Source organism: Apteryx rowi, unplaced genomic scaffold (assembly GCF_003343035.1).
Source record: "Apteryx rowi isolate R43461 unplaced genomic scaffold, aptRow1 scaffold_66, whole genome shotgun sequence".
Classification (NCBI taxonomy): Eukaryota; Metazoa; Chordata; class Aves; order Apterygiformes; family Apterygidae; genus Apteryx; species Apteryx rowi.
Window position 1 is genome coordinate 3,124,001 of NW_020450938.1, and position 17,799 is coordinate 3,141,799.

Consider the following 17,799-nt stretch of genomic DNA (forward strand, 5'->3'; position numbering starts at 1 on the left):
GACTAAAGATGAATGAAGAGAAGGAGAAAGAAATACAACATACAGATACAAGCTAGATCTTTAGTAGTACTTGGTATGGCTGTGCAACTACGCAGCATATTGCATGGTTTTGTATAGCATGAATAGAATCACAGTCCTCAAGTACAGTGGAGTTCAGTATTAACAAGTGACTTCCCTCATGGCAGGGTGACTTTGGGGAGAAGTGTAGCAGACACTTCTTGCAGAGCTACTCTAGGACTTCTCTAACAAATGTTGTGCAACCCAGTGTACTATTGGATAGCACCGTTTTGTTCATGGRGATGATGGGCACTTGTTAACCCAGTGCTTTGCTGTTCCTGAACATGCTTTTTTGTAGGCAATGTCATCTTCCTGCCTTACCAGCTTTTAATATTCATTCTCCTTCATTAGCATTCATTCCTGACATATTAAGGAAAGGACACAAGCTCTGAGATTCATTTCACTTCACTTTATCTATCTTTAATGTCATGTGACAGTATCTGAGGAAGTCACCCGAGGTGGGAATTGGTGAGGAATTGGCATTTTGGGGTGCAAGTTGTCTGCCCTTTGTAAACATCTACTTTAGGCTGAGATGAATCCCATAAAAATGCCTGTTTCTCTCCATTGACTATAAAGGGAGTCCATGTAACTCATATGTAGATGATTACATTGATCAGCATTAGGTCAGATGAATCCCAACCAATATTTATTTTTTTGTTTCAACTTTTGTTTCTGACTGGTCTATACCAGAGAAAAAGCGTGAGATAGAACAAGGTTCCAAAGTGTTGCAGCTTTCAGAGAAGTAGCTGTGACCTCCTATATTTATGGCTTAATACACTTTTCTGTAGATTGTGTTGTATATTTTTCCATTGTGTTTTTATATTAAGTGCAATTTATGTATGTGTTTTTTACAGGCTAAATTCCATTGATGTTAAGTATCAGATGTGGAAATTAGGAGTTGTTTTCACTGATAACGTGAGTTTATCATTTATGTATATGTATTCACCTTATAAAAAGATATATACTTAACCAGGAGTGCTTCTGAGGGGTTATGAAGCACTCCAATTTACATGTATTTTTCTACACAGATGGAAAAAAATTTAAAAAGAATGCTATGCTGTGAAATTGCAAAACTGTCTATATCAATTCTAACTGCCATTTTTTGTATTATACATAAACTTTTTATTTACAGTCTCTTGAATATTCCTGGAGCACAGGCAGATCAGTATAGTTATGTGTGTGAAATTACTATAATTTGTATCACTGAAACAGATAGTAGGATGTGACATGAAGCTGATAATTCTATTCATCTGTATATGTGTCTTTTTTTTTCTTTTTTCTTTTTTTTTTTTTTTTTGAAAAAAATGCTCATTTAAAAGGAAATTTGAGTGGATTTCAGTACTTTACAAGATCAATTTTTTGTATTTAATATTTAAAAATATTTTTACATTTTTAATATCAAAATATCAAAATATCAAATATCTTAGAGTTCAAGATCTCACTCGTATTGATATCTTGATTACCACTTCCTTAATCAACTTATTTTTCCAGTGAAAAAATGGGGTTGGGGAACAAGCACTTTTGGAACTAGCACTGCTAGAGAATGAGAGTGATCTGACTTCAGCAAGGAAGAGGGGAATTTCCATGTTGAAGCTGGGATGATAACCCTCTGGAGTACACAGACAGCATGACCTGTAAAGAGTCAGTTCAGGAGTAGGTCTCCTCTAAGGGAGGGTCTAAAATTTCTCTTATAAATGTATAATTGTCTTTCTTTCCAATGAAAAATTAAAATATGGGGGGAAAGATGCAATTAACATTTTTTGTAATAGCTAGTAAACTACTTAAAAAGTACTTAAATGCCTAAGTAGTAGATCAGAAGTTTGGATTAATTATAAAATTCCTTTTGTTAATTTTGGAGTGCTTTCATTTATCATTTACCACCGTAGGGCTTTAATATTTTAATGTAATTACTCAGAAATTCAGAAACAAAAAATCATTCAAATCAGAAAACTTTTTATTTTTGAAACATTAACAATTAAGGTTTTTAGATTTTACAAATTAAAATTTAGAATGTGTAATTTTGAACTATTTTCTTTGAACTCTGCATTTGCTGATTTAATATTTTCATACAATTAAGCAAATTCTCAAAGATCTCTAGCAAAAACGTGTAAAATCTTTTTTGTATTTGTCTATTTAAATGAAATGCACATTCCAACAACTTCTACTTTTCCTTAGTTCTGTGAATAAAGTTGGCCATAATAGTCATGAGTTTTATTTTTTAATGTACTTGTTTTTTTCTGTTAGTCTTTCCTTTACCTAGCTTGGTACATGACCATGTCAGTCCTTGGCCATTACAACAATTTTTTCTTTGCTGCTCATCTCCTTGACATTGCAATGGGATTCAAGACGTTACGAACTATCCTGTCATCAGTGACCCACAATGGCAAACAGGTATCAAGAGCATCATCTCTTCTTTTCTTTACTTAAGAAGTACAAAGGACTAATCACTCCATGACTGAATTCAGCTAAGCTCTGAAAGCTGCTCTGCAGGCTTGACAACAGAATTATTCTTTCATCATGAAGTTTAGAACTTGTGTCCGTGGGAAAACTAGCCAGTGGGATTTATAACCACAAGAAAATGGGACTAGATCATATGGCATTAAATTCATTCTCCAGCTGTGTCATAAAGTCCCTGTTCAGAATTTTTTCAAGATTAATCTAAAGAAAGAACCAGTTGAGGTCCAGTTACTCTTGCTGTTAGAGGGCTGTTTCAGAACCTCAGTCTATTGATAGTAACAAATCTTTTCTTATGGAAACTATAAAAGCTGAAACTGTATTTCTGATTTTAAGTAGAGAAAATAACCAAGGCTTACTATGTGTTCAGATCTATTGTAGGAGTAATGCTTCATATAATCTGAGATTTCTAGTAATCCTCAAGTATGGTAGCCTTCCTAATCCAAAGGACCTTTGTAAACAGATAATGGTAAAAAACCCATCCTTTGTCTGCTAGAAGAAGATATTCTAGCAGGACAGCTAATATAATTCTGCTATTCAAGAGGGCTGGGGAAGGTAACTAAAGGTCTTCTCTGTTTTGTGTACTTATTTGCAGTTGACCTAAGATGGAGCTTCAAGCCTGGCTTTATATGCTGTAGGTGCTTTAGAAGTCTGGTGGCTATTGCCATTTGGAAATTTATTAGTAGCAATTCATTGTTTTTATTCTGTTTTGTTTTAAGCAATGTTGATACTAGTGAAATGTAAAATCTTTAGCAATGATTTTTGTAAATATGAACAGAGCGATATGAGAGGCTTTCTCTTGCAAATTTAATTCTGCCTTCAAATACACTGTCCTTGTCACCAATTTTTATGAATTAATACACATTGAAATGAACACAGTTTATATTCTAAAACAGCTAATTAAGTATAAGACATTTAAGATAGAGTCTTAGTTATGATCTCACCTTGACAAACTGTTTTAAATTATGTAGTTAACAAGTTTYATTTGTGCAACAAAAAATGTCTTGAAAAGTTACAGGAATCAACATATTGCAGCATATGTCCTTCAAAGAACAGAATTTTTTTTTTCTTAAATTCTTAATTCTAATTTCTTGAAAGAATAAAAATGGGAAAGAATAAAAACGACTGAATACAGTGAAAGAATTCTACATTTTAGTTAGTGCTGTATTTCTGTGATAACCTGCTGCTTTTTATCTTATTATCACAATCAGATACCTATAATTGCACATACCCTATTGAAATTTTGAGGCCTTCTTATATTAGTTTTACATTATGTAAAGTGGAAGCCCTCCAGGCCCATGACTGTAGATTGCATATATGATTGCTGTAATGTCACCAGGATCTGTTTGTTCAGAAACCTTAACAGCAGCTGTGTGAGAAGAGATCCATGACATGTGCATGTGAAAGTGAATACAAATGACTGAAATTCCTTGCTGTTATTGAGAAAAGCTTATCTGATAGGGTTTTATTATTATTATTGTTTCTAACATACCAGTGGAAACAAATACAGTTATTTCTTCCTTAAATCTGTATCAGCCCTGTATTAACTTCATTTCTGTGTAATGCTGCCTGAAAACAAACCTTAAAAATTTAGAAGCAGTGATAATACATAGTTTTGGAAAAGTAAACCCTACTATAAGTTCCTGTTAAGATTCACAAATTAGTCCTGAGTTGTTTTTCACATTTACACTTATCCTGATACACCAGAAAAATAACAAAATGTAATTTTTACCTTTCTTCAGTGGTAGCACAGAACTAGTATGACATATTGTTTGTCAAAAAAAGTGATAGGGTGGTTGAATGGATGAAAAGAGTTTTCCAAGGGCAGTTCATGTATGTATGCATGGATAGGCAAAATCAAAGCTGCTTTTTTTTTTTTCTTTTCCCCACATTATGTAGGTCTTGTTTTAACCTCTCAGCTGTGTGTCCATTTAACTGTGCCTGTATACTTTTGGCATAGAATTTGTTCTGAAGTCTTTACAAAGTATCTATATTGCAAGGGCATTATTTGTGATATACAACTTTTTAAGTCTGGCAATTATGCAAGTGAACTGTCAACATGCAGGACTTTACAGTTCACTTTCAGCTGCTTTCCGTAGGGCTCAAGGCAAAATTTTAATGGTGCTGCAGTTGAGCAGTGGGGTAGTCTTTGGTGCTTCTGAGAGGTTAGAGTTAGAGATGTTAAAGTAATAGGAAGAATCTGTTTTATCTGTGATTACATAGATGTAACCAAAACAACAACCAAAACTAAATTCTGGAAATACCATATTGCAATTAGATAATATGTGATATTAAATAGTAATCGTGTTGTTATTGGGTAGAAAACTTTCAGATATACCTCTTCTCTGTGTGATTACATAGCTTCTGTATGATTCTAATGGATTGTTTGTGTACRTATGCACTTGAGTTTGCAATGTTTGTCTGTATAGTTATTTTTCTGAAGCATACTTTTCTTTTGAAAAAATAGCTGAAATGCAGTCTTTGCATAAAAATAACTAAATATATTACCAAAGGCTACAGATATGCAAAGAGACAGAGAAAATAAAGTAAGTTTTGCTTTTCTCAAGACTTACTGTTTCTTTCTTTTTCTTTTTTCAAAGAAAATTGTATGGCATACTCACATGGTGTTATTATATCTGTTCTATAATTTTGTCTTCCAGCTTGTGTTAACAGTGGGATTACTGGCAGTAGTTGTATACTTGTACACAGTAGTGGCATTCAATTTTTTCCGGAAGTTCTACAACAAGAGTGAAGATGGTGATATGCCAGATATGAAATGTGATGATATGCTAACAGTAAGTATTAGTTTGCTTTCTGCTTTTTTTCTTAAACTGTCACCCTTTTTTTGTCCTGTGCTTCATGTAATTTCCATTCATATAGTTATATCATTAGCCAGTAATAGAAGGATCATAAGTGAAAGTAAAGTAACAAAGAATATATTGAAGATCCATAATAACAGGAGATACCCTGTGTATGTTAAACAAACATGTCTATGAAAGAATAGAATAAATATATTCTTTTCTATAGTTTCTCCAAAAATGAAAACCAAATAAAAGCCAGGAGACTGAGCCAAGTCAGGCTCAGGAGCCTGAGTAAAGGGAGGAGGTACTTCTGAGGAGGTACCACAGGCCTTTCAAGAGGTGGCTCAGTTATAGTCAAGGACTTTCATAAATAATTTAGGTTCTGAAATGCTTCTTTAAACTTGAAAATCTGTCAGTTTTCACTGGCATCAGCTGACATGATTATCTTCCTTTGGCAGTTCTGTTACTGGAATCTTTTCTGTGCTAAGAACCCGTGACAATAATTTATTACTTACTGCGATAGTGCCAGGCTTTGCAGTTGTGGATAGTAGGACTTACGCCATTAAAAAATGCTGAGATGTGTTGATGTTAGTATCCTCTTAAAAGCAATCCTCTACAACAAAATTAAATGTATTTCAAAATCTTGCGCAATATTAATGACTTCCAGGAAATTAACACTATGTAGTTTAAAAGCCCCGTGGTAAGATAAACTCTGAAAGGAGTTTAATATTCCTATATTTTTGTCCTGTTTGGAACTGCTCAGTACAAGAAAGACGTAGATAAGCTGGAGCGTATTCAGCAGAGGGCCACAAGATGATCAGGAGCTGGAGCACTTGCTCTGTGAGGAGAGGCTGGGGAGAACTGGGCCTCTTTAGCCTGGAGATGAGAAGGCATTTGGGGGATTGGGAGCACCTAATAACAGCCTTCCAGTACCTATGAGGAGGTTATTGAGAAGGCTCTTTACAGCAGCAGTGTGGCAGCAGACAAGGAACATAAAGCAAAATGAAAGAGGTTCCAAGTGGGTATAAGGTAAAACTTTTTCACCATGAGGACAGGCAAGCGGTGGAGCAGGTTGCTCTGAGAGGTTGCACAGTCTTTGTCCTTGGAGGTTTTGACCTGACTGGATGAAGCCCTGAGGAACTTTGACCTCACAGGGGACCCTGCCAGTTTGGACTACAGACCTCCTGAAGTACTTTCCAGTGTGACCTGTTCTATTATTCTATGAAAATGCTTTTATAAAAATGCTATTATATTATACAGGAATGAGTTTGAATGACATGTGATATGCTATACAATCAGGGTTTTCTTTTATAAAATCTGTAAGACTTGCAATGTAATGCTGCAGGAAAAAAAACATATTTCATATTTATCTACGATGGAAATATGCTCTCACATGAATTTTTACAGCAACATAGCTGTGTCCAATATGCAGTTGTCAAAGTGAGGAAGAGAGTGAGCAGTCCCTTTTTGCATGAAATAGCTACACATCTCAGTGGCTTTATTTTCTCTTAGCCAAATATATCTCCCACTGAGTTCGATGAGAGCAAGTTTTATAGGTGGGGTGAAAGTAGGATGTGAGCTATTACATAAATATTGATAAGTGATTGTAGGTGCATGAAAGACAGATGGTGTGTTTGGAGGGGAATGTTTCCCTTCATTCCATGGCAACAAAAATCGGAGAGGTAAGGAGGGAAGAATGTTTTAGGGTAGCATAGTATCTTGAAAGATTGCCATGTACTTATATGTTACCAGCTTGAATGCATCTGGCTGCTTTTGCTGTGCTATGTTCTTCTTGTCTCTTTTGGCACTCTTTTTGGCACTTTTAATTCCCAGGTACTAAAGAGACTAGTTGTCAGATTATTCTTATATCCACTCTCCGCGTCATTCTTTTGGTTTATTATTCCTTTTATTGTTGCCTAAGTATTTATATCTGTGTGCATATAGTTATTTTCTATATGAAGAGTAATCTAATAGAAAATTTCAGGATGAATAAAAATATACTTTTAAAGTCCAGACAGCTTTCTTGACCTTGAAGGGAAGTGAAGGTTCAGTAATTACCCTTAAGGACAATTTCTGCACTGCTCTTTGTAAAGACAGAATTTTGTGCTCTTAGGTTGGAAAGACATAAAGCTCTGCAGAAGATCTCTTAAAACTTGTGCCGGAAAACTTCACTTGGCCAATAAGGATTATTGTTACTGGCCTCACTACTTTTTGATAAACAGTGAGAACCCAAGATCTATAGTTTGCAAGGCTACTCAGAGATAAAGAAAACAATCCCCTGCTCTAAACCTGTGAGGCTGATATAATTTAATATAAAATTATGATAGCATGATAGAGAATTTTGCATTTTCAGCAGCCCACATTACAGTCCTCAGCCCTATGGTATCGCATTTCCCACTGTAGTTTTACAGCTTCCTCCATTATTAGCTTGTCTCTGCACACACTTCCTCAAAGGTATTTTTTTATTTTTATTGGAAACACTGAAGATGGGGAAAAATCGGAAAATACAATTTTAGTTAAAAGGCAAAATTTTTTATAACTGCAGTTGTTATAAACCACATCTTTTTTATGTACATAAATATTATTATGATCATTTTATATTATTATTATGATCATTTTACAAAGTGAGACATATAGACTGTTATTTGTAAAATGGAGTGATAACAACTCAGCTGCAAATCTAGAGTTAGAATTTGTCATTTGAGCCCTATGTTTATCAGGACCAGCTACATAACAGTATTAGGTTTTCAAAGTTTGTAAGTCTTTGTAGTTTTTCAACTGTGTGTTAATCATCTTCCATGTGAATTCAGAAGCATGAATTTGAATTTAGTTTCAGGCATGCTTGTTGCTAAGGCTAGCCCCAGTCAATTCACTTTTGAGCTGGGGAAATGAGAAAAGGGATGGACATGGTGGTAATCATATTTCCTACTTTCACATTATTCCATACTGGAACTTCTGTATATTAATCATGCTGTGTCACTGTGCTTAAGGTAGTTGAACCTTTGATCTTTTGAATTGCTACATAATGATAAAACATGAAATGCTGCAATTTCACCTGCGCAGCAGCATTTCTGCTCCCTCAGAAGTATACATAAACTCAAAGAAGAGAAAAATATGACCTGACTTGGCCTAGCTGCTAGAACGTAGACTAGTTCTGCCAATTACTGCTTTTGCAACAATGGCAATTTTTACTTCTAGCTTCAGACAAACTTTGTATTACTTTGTTTTGTGTTTTCTAGTGCTACATGTTTCACATGTATGTTGGAGTGCGTGCAGGTGGAGGCATCGGTGATGAAATAGAGGATCCAGCAGGAGATGAATATGAAATCTATCGGATTATCTTTGATATCACTTTCTTTTTCTTTGTGATTGTCATCCTCCTGGCGATTATACAAGGTATGTTTGTAGCCTATGGTGAGACTGAAAGTGTATTTAGTGTGCACAAATCTTAGTTCTATGGTCATCCTACCTGCCTAAGATTCAACCAGGACACCAGGGCAGATCATAGAGCACAGATTTATATAGTAAATCACACCCAGCTAGCTTTATCCATGTGCTGTTCTTCCCAATCTCTGTGTAATCAACAAGCTCTACCTGTATCAGTGGAAACAGAGAAAGAGCTACTTGCCATGAGAATACTGATCTCACTACAGTTTCTATCTTCTCATTGCCCCATCTAAAAGCCCCCTGTAAATGATCAGCAAGGGAAGTAATGAGAAGGAATGTTGTGGCATTCCTTAAAATTGCCTTGCAGCATGTGTAAGCTTAGCTAGACAGCATCACTAGCTTTACTTACACTATCCCGCCTTCCAGGATCTAATGATTTTGACTGTCTGGTAAATCTTCAGAATGGTGGTAGTGGTTTGAGAATTCAAACATAGCTTTAAGATGTTTAACCTTTTCTTACCCATAAACCTCTGTTTGGCCTGCTGCCTACTTACTTGAATAACCTCAGTGAGTAAATAAAGATGCCTGATATGAAACAGCTTCAATATGTCCTGATTAATGACAGTGGGAAGCTAGTCAGCATCAGGCTGAGGCAGTTCTCTCTTTAAGAGAAACTTTGGATGATTGTGTGGCTGTTGTATTCTGGATACTGGGTAATGAATTTTGGGAAGTCAGGTTTTTTTCTATCATGTTTCTGTTAATGATGTTTTTTGTAAATATAAATATGATATATGATAATATCATATTTATAAATACGATTGCCTAAGGAACTTAAAAGCCCTATCTGTGTACTTAGTGTATCTTCAAAAGGTTGTCAAGAATGCCCAGAAGATCCTCTTTTATTAAAGTTTGTACAAATTTACAGAAGTAAATACTTAATTTTGGAAAAACATGAAGATTTTGCTCGGTTCACTTGCTCTTGTAAATAGTGATACTTTATTCCTTTATATAAGCTAACAGTTAAGTTATGATGATTTTTACGCTAGTACGGATGCATTTCAACCTCCTATGAGGAAGTTGAGAAGGCAACTCAGAGCCTGTGGTAAATTGTTCACAACTCTTACTGAAGCGACAGGTTGTTTTAAAGAGCCTGGGGACAGAATTTCTTATAGCCTGAAGCAGCATATCTCCTACTGTTTTCCTACTGTTTGTTTCTTCATTTTGTGGCTGGCTGAAGAGGAGAGGCCATAGCTGTCAAACTTTGAGTATAATTCTCGTGGTGTTTTCATCAGTTTTACAGAACAGTAGTGCCGCTAATGATGGTGGAGTTGGTCTTGGTTTGTATCAGTGTAAGTGAAGGGAGAATCATAGAGAATTTAAAGTCTGGACCACTGACCCTGTCCTGGTTTTTCTTCTTCCTTTTTGTATCTCCCTGAAATGATCCTCTGCCTCTGTAGAGCTTGCATAATGGAACTTTATTATTAAATGACAGCCATAATGAAAGCAGGATGCACAGAGCTCTGGGCCTCTTTGCATCCGCCATGTAATAAATCCCTGAACTCTACTAAGTGTATAGTAATATTATTTTTATATTAAAGCCTCCGTCACTGTAAAATCATGTGTGTTTATGTACTACGTAGGAGTTAGGGTTAGAAAATTGTGAATAAAACAGAAATCTGCTTGTCCCTTTTTCTTTTTTTTTTAAATATAAATCTAAATGGTTCTGCTGACCATGTTACAAGCTATTTTCTTTGGATTATTCATTTTCCTTAATGTATTTAGTTATTGTGGTTTTTGAAACATATATCGACTTCTACTTGTCCTGCACAAGATTCTCATTTGATACTCTTTGTCAGAGTTTTGTTCTTTAATTAACTATGACTTTAACTTAAACCCTAGGTTTAATTATTGATGCTTTTGGTGAGTTAAGAGATCAGCAAGAGCAAGTCAAGGAAGATATGGAGGTAAGAAGTTTTAACATCCTGTTGCTGGACCATTTCCTATTTTCAGATTTCCTGAATATCTATTTAAAATCAAAATATGATACAGCTAGTGGATAGTTTTTTAAACTGATAGGAAAAGAAGTGCTTCTGTAGAGGGTTCAATATCACATGATGTACTGGACAAGATTCTACTCTCACACCTCAGTGCATGAGATGGAAATTGTAATTGAGAAAGAACTTTTTTGATTTTTTTTTTTAATTTATGATATCATAAAAGCTAATATAAGCATTTCTATTAGTGTCCAATAAAATGGTCTTCGGGCATTTTTATGATGAGAAAACTCTGGGTTACATCTGGGTTCTGAATAGCATTTACTACTCTTTGCTCCTTCCTGTTAATGAGGTGTGCTGTACTTGGGCAGGGTGCTACCTGTTATGTTTTATGGGATAGAAACACAGTTTGTCAAAGTGATACTCTTCTCTGAACATGTTTTGGATTTGTTTGCGCATTTCATTTTTGTGTATTTTTTAATGGCTCCAGATCACATGGCCAGCTTTTTGCTGTCAGGGATAAATTAACAGAAAATCAGATAGAAAGCCTAAGAGTTTATTTTCTCATGCCTTTTAAAGTTTATAGTAATGTCTTTATTTTCATTTTTGTAAACAATAACAAAAAGTCTTTGTCCATTTCTGTGTATTATAATGAATTTCATATTTAAATCTTTCAGATCTTCAGACTAGAGGTTTCTAACACTCAGTGTTAACGCTGTCATGTTACAGTTCATCTCACACACAATTTTCTTTTGTTAATCTGTGTGTGAAAATATCCTGTATGTGCTGATTTTCTATTCTGTCATTTAAATATGACTGTCAATTCAGAAAAGTGTCAAGAAGCTACTGTGCTATGCAGTCTAAACTAAGAGCATATTAAATTTCAGCTGAGCAAACACAACTGCCATTGAGGTAAAGATTGACATAGAGTACAGTGGCCACTACTTACAGTGTTCAAGGAAGAAAATTTGCTTTCAGCTTTGACCATTTCATGTTATTCTTTCTCCTGACATCTGTTCAGTTATGGATGCCAAGATTTTTTTTTCTTTTTTTTTTTTAAGGTGCAAGAAGTAATTCTGATGGTAGTTAAATTTTTATTCAAGCTTTTTCACTGAAGCATCCACTCTCAATCCCTAAAGGAAAAGCCTTTTTGTTTGGCACATATTATACTTGATGCATGGCCATTTCCAAGAAAATTATTACCTTCTTACTGAGCTTTCCTCAAAGAGGTGCAGAGTTGTGCATAGTGTTGAAGTGTTCTGTGTTCTTCATTCTTTCAGACAAAATGCTTTATCTGTGGAATAGGAAATGACTACTTTGATACAGTGCCCCATGGCTTTGAAACACACACGCTACAGGAGCACAACTTGGCCAATTATCTGTGAGTAGGGTAAAAATGAACTCCTTGCTCTCTCGTGACTCTTGCAGTGCCTGCAAGCATTTAATCCACTCTGTTGTATAAGGAAGACTCAGTACTGTTTGGCTTTGATATGCACTTGTGTTGTCTGAATGAACAAGTGAAGGAAGGAGGAAGACTTTCTTTTTCTCTTTTTTTGATAGGATCCGTGAGAAAGAAAATTTCTGTTACTAGGAAAGCTGTTGTGACTTAGGGAAGAGATACAATTCTGTGGAGACAGGAGCAGAGAATGAACAAACTTTGTTACCCTGTTTCCTACTTGGTTTAGTGTTTTGCAAAGTTTCCTGAAGTACTTGAAAGTGAATATTCAGAAATACACTTTTTGTGTCTAACTATTATAATTGATGTATTCCATTCATTCTTTATAAAGGGCATCACACAGATCTCTTCTGCCTTTTGCAGAAGTGATGTAGGAGTTCCATTGCTAGTTGTCAGTCGCAGCTGACAGAAACCTGGCAAAAGACCTCTTTTTGGTGTTTATGATTTTCTCAGATTTTCACTGTCCAGGCAGAAAGTTTTAATAGTTTGATGTCTACTTCAGACTGAATATTTTTTAGGGTTCCAGCAAAAATTAGTGAGCAGTTTTATTCCCATTTCCAAAAATAAGATTAGAGGGAAAGATGTTACTTAGTAAGAATACCTAGTACCTTTATGCTGCAGTGAAAGGATTTAAACTTGATGGTTGTTGTGCCAGGGATGTAAATATCATGTCCTATGAAAATTTACTTCATGTTTTGTATGACTTAAAAAATTAAATTATTAGAGTTTGATAGTTAAATTCCTACAAAGAACTACAGAAATAATGTGCTATAACATACTTATCCTCACTACATTATCCCAAGAAAATTTTTTAAATGTTTTTGTGCATGATCGTATTTTATATTTTTACATGGGTTTTGAAAGTGGGATTTTGAAATCATCACCTAGTGTGTGTCAGATATCTCAAACCCCCAAGCCTAATGTATTTTAAAAATGAAAAATTTTTTTTCTGCTCATGTTGATCTTGAGTTAAATGTGCTAGTAAAATATCCCCAATCTACAAGTTGGGAAAGATAAATCTTTTAATCATCTTCAGTATTTATTATTCATTTAAAAAAAAAAAAAAGGTTCCAGTGACTATTTCTTGGCATTCTCTGTCTACCTTCAAGTTAGTGTTCCAGGGTAAGAAAATGTCTATTATAATTTTCAGATTAGAAAGCTTAGAAAATCTTCACTCAAGCTGAGTAGTTATCTACTGTAAATCAAACTGAATCTCTTGCCTTTTGGCATACTATTCATTGAATGATGAGTAAATATCAAAGGTGTCAGGAAATTATGTTTAGTATTGTCAGGAAATTATATTTAGTATATCTGGGAATGCTATCATAAATATTCTGAAACTTGTAAATTCAAGAACAGCATTATATTGCTGTATGCAACATACTGAAAAATATGCATTCATCTATGAATTGCCTAATGCTTCCAAATACTGTATTTGTAATAAGTATTTTTTTGCTTGTAGGTTTTTTCTGATGTATCTTATTAATAAAGATGAAACAGAGCATACAGGGCAGGTAAGTGAACAACCCTATGACTGTCAACAGTTACTAAAAAGTTATCAAAATCATTCAGGCTTGTCAAAACTAAGAGTATTCTAATGCATAAGTCCCTATATGGTAGGTGACTTAATTCTCATTCTTCTAGACAATTCTTTGGACATCAGTTGCCTAGTGTTTGCCTGAGCATCTATTCTGCAGTACTTTCTATTCCTATTTTGTTGTCTGACCTGTTATTCTTAAAGTATGACTCCCCCAAAATACAAATGCAAACTATAAACAAAAATAATGAGAAACAGAACATTTAAGTGTCCCATGAAAGCAAGACTCTTCACTTCTCCCTGTTGATTTTCTTTTTTATATTCTTTGTCCTTTGTTATTATACGTCAGTTATATGAGATTTTAAGTCTACGTTTTCAAATAGCTTCTCTTTTTTTGTGCATCTGTGAAAGGCATAGTGCTGATGTTTTTGCCCAACAAAAATGCACAGGTTGAGTCCACATGAAAGAGCTTGTGCATGTATTTGAAATGAAACTTGTGAGATATTTTTTCCTGAGGTTTTTCTTCCTCACTGTTCATTGTTCTTTTAAACTTCTAATGCTTCCTTCAGCTTCCTTTAGATACACTTGTCAGTAAAAAAGGTAACAAATTTAGAGACTAGTGGATTTTCTAGTGAGAACCTTGCAGCTGAACTGAGTAAATGTTTAGGTGTTGCAGCTCACAAAGTCCCCAAATGAAAGGCATCATATACATAGTCACAGATTTCTATCACAGGGATGATACGCTATAAATTTATGTAAGTTGCTCTTTTTGAACTCTAGTGTATGTACTGGGCAGCTATAATCATATTCCCTGCATAAATCTTCTCAGCTGGGTGAAGTAAAAGATTTTCTGCTTTTCCTCTGTTATTTTGGAATATCCATCTTTCCTTTGAGAATTTCATATTAAACAAGATAGAAATCTTTTTGTTACTTTTTAATGCATAATATCGGGGCATTTGTGTTTGCTTTTTTGCTTGGCATATTATGTATGTAGTCTCACTATATTCACTGAAACCAGAGTGTGTTTTCTGCTGATTACTCAGTTTTGATACTAAAATATTAATTTCACTTAATCTGAAAGTTTAGAGAGTACTTCATACTACATAAGTTGTGTAACAGATGTCCCTTCTTACAGGGAATTTGTATAATAAAAAGCACAGCTAACTGTTGAAGCTAAAATGGAAATAAAGCTCGTTTTGTATTATGCATGGTATATAGGCATGTTTTGAAATGGCTAATAAAGAAATTCAAATTTCTATGAAAGAAAATATTCTGCTTATGTTGCTATTTGGTCTTGTGACCAGCTTTACATGAGCTTTACAGTGTTCCTGGATGTGAAACAACAGCTAAACTACCTGGTCCTTTTCTATGTGTTTCTCTAGTGCTTTTGACTAGGTAACAAAAATCAAAAAATTGCTCTAAACTGAACAAAATAATTTACATGATTTGTAGGCTGATATACAGCAAACTGATATGAACAGAATCAGAAAAGTGCAACAATTTATAAATCGGGGAAAAAAAAGAAAAAAGACATGCTTGTTACTTTCTCATTGAATCAAGTTAATTATTTACATTTTGTTTCTTGCAGGAATCCTATGTATGGAAAATGTACCAAGAACGATGCTGGGAGTTTTTCCCTGCTGGTGATTGCTTCCGAAAACAATATGAAGACCAGCTAAACTAAGCAGAGATGAGGATTTCCGCTTGAAAATATGTCCATGTATTTCCCAGCTCTATTGGGAGTGTCTAAAATATTTCTTAAATTCCCAAAGCTATGTGCTTTTTGGAGCACCAAAGCTCTGTTTTTAATGACCTAACTGCACTTTTATTTTCTTGTGTATTTGCTTTGAGAACACTGGAGTAAAGAACAATGAAAAATAACAGCAACTCTGGAAAACAAACCAACCACTCACACATGCACACACACACCCACGCACACAAAATATCCGTATACATAACATGTACACATAAAAAGAGACTTAAGACAGCTTATTTCTGAAACTGCCAGATGACACCCTTGTCTATGAGGTCACACACGGAGTGGCATGGTAGCAACACTCATTCAATCTGTTTATTTCATCATCCTGGAAGGAACTATATGTAGTTCACAGAGCACTGTAAAAGATTGTTGTGGACACTAAGCTGTGGGGAAATAGTGCCTTACTATATGTGGGTTGAGCTATGCAGAAGATGAGTGCGTGGTGACATTTTTTTTTCTTTACATTCTCCCTTTCTTCCAAGTTAATATTTATTTTGTGTTCTTGGTGGGTTTGGGAGGAAGGGATTTGGTTGTGCACATCTTTTTAATAAGACTGGAGTGTCTCCGGACAAGAGTAGGTTATTCTCATTAAGCTAATTTCACATTTACCTTCCTCTTTAGCTCTTGCTCTTATTTTGGTAATGCTCTGATGCAACACTGCAACTTTATGAAATCTTTGTATGAGAACAAGAAGACTGCAAAAAACACTTTAACAAGAAATGTTTCATTGCATGTTTATTATGCAAGTTTAAAACAGTCAAGATAACCTTCAGAAGCAAGTTGATCAACATGAGAAAAACATTCACAATAATATATCCATAGTAATAAAGTGTTGTGGGCTTTATTGTACATTTGGAACGAGTGTCATCAGCCAACAATGTATATGTTATGAATTTGACAGTAGTTTTGGTTTCTTTTCTTTTTCTTTCTTTCATTTCTGCCACCTGTGATCGATAGTGGAGTTGAAGATTTTCTCATTAAATTATTTTTTAAAATCAGAGCTGAAGCAATATCCATTCAGGGATTCCATCAGTTGCATCACGAAACACCAATGATGTGTACATCACTCATTTTGAGTCCTTTTCAATTGTAATGCCAGTCTTCACAAATAAAAAGACAGATTCAGAATGGAAGTAAGCTGGTTTTGGTAGCATGTGAGATCTTTCTTATGGAGTATTTTTATTTTTAGGGAGTATTTTTATTAATCCCTGAGTTAATTACACCACTTCAAAACAGGATTAAGCTGCTGTTTCCTATAATGAAAGATTTTTTTTTCCTCCAGAACTTCATGCTGTTCTGTCTCTCCACCTCATTTCCTTACAGACCACAACTTTATCATAAAAGAAAATGGCTGTGCCAATATTCAGGTATAACTAAGAAACGTTGTAACAAAAGAAATAATCCTTTAGAAAATAATAATCCTAAAATCTTCTAATCCAAACTTTCAGTTCAGCTGAGTATGAACATTGCTACTCTGAAACTGGGATCCCCATGAGATTCTGATTTAAAATTCTCCCCAGTTCTAGACCCCTTGAAGCCAGAGTGTGGGGTAGGGGGCTGGCAATGGCGGGAGGGCACAAGGAAGGCACTGCAGCCTCAGCTTCTTTTCAGATTTACCCCCCCCCCCCAGGTGGGGGGTTCCTTCTGGCCTTGTTTCCTCTCTGTTTGGCAGAACTCCATAGAACAGTTTTGATCTAGAAATCAGCGGTGGCAATAACATTCCTTTTTGGGTATATGTCATGAGAAGAGTTTTCCCATGACACACAGACAGACACACAGACAGACAGACACACACACACACACACACACACTCACTCACTCTTTTGGTGTTGCAGATTTTACTGAGAAATATTTAACTAGTGATTCTGACTGATGTTTCAAGACCTCTTTGTTTTGAAAACAAATTCAAGTGGACTTTGTAGGCAATATGGGAATAAAGCGGCATGTTTCTTGAACCTCAGCTTCCATGTTACATGGCTTCTAGGGCATCCTTGCTGTTGAATCCAATATTCTCTATGAAAAATATATGTGAAGCCACACTTAAACATTATAGTCTTTCAGGATGAGATCTACTGATTGTATAGTGAGATAAAACTTTTTTTTTTTTTTTAAGTATAACAAACATTCATTTGCGGAATGATGTTAATTATAGCTTTCACAGAAGCAAGTTACTTCCTGCAGCTAGGAACCAGTTCATTAGAGTTTGCAAGGTCACTACTGAAAATGGATGCAGAGATGATGGGAACCAGCTTTGGTAGACCCTCAGCCCCCGACTGTGCTGTCCCCTGCAGAATGACTGTGAACTATCTGTGACTCCCTGAGACTTTGCATTTTTTGTTTCCTTCACAGCACAA

General features: G+C 35.1%; 1 protein-coding gene across 1 annotated transcript in view; it reads left to right on the forward strand.

The window, feature by feature from the left end:
- RYR2 (ryanodine receptor 2) overlaps nt 1-17,224 on the forward strand; it is a 479,557-nt gene extending 462,333 nt beyond the window's left edge. Inside the window, exons 98-105 of the mRNA XM_026085098.1 lie at nt 912-972; nt 2,302-2,448; nt 5,172-5,306; nt 8,552-8,708; nt 10,599-10,663; nt 11,974-12,074; nt 13,612-13,663; nt 15,275-17,224. Of these exons, the coding sequence (XP_025940883.1) occupies nt 912-972; nt 2,302-2,448; nt 5,172-5,306; nt 8,552-8,708; nt 10,599-10,663; nt 11,974-12,074; nt 13,612-13,663; nt 15,275-15,370 (814 nt within the window). The 3' untranslated portion in view covers nt 15,371-17,224. The remainder of the gene's footprint in view (nt 1-911; nt 973-2,301; nt 2,449-5,171; nt 5,307-8,551; nt 8,709-10,598; nt 10,664-11,973; nt 12,075-13,611; nt 13,664-15,274) is intronic.
- The last annotated feature ends 575 nt before the right edge of the window (nt 17,225-17,799 follow it).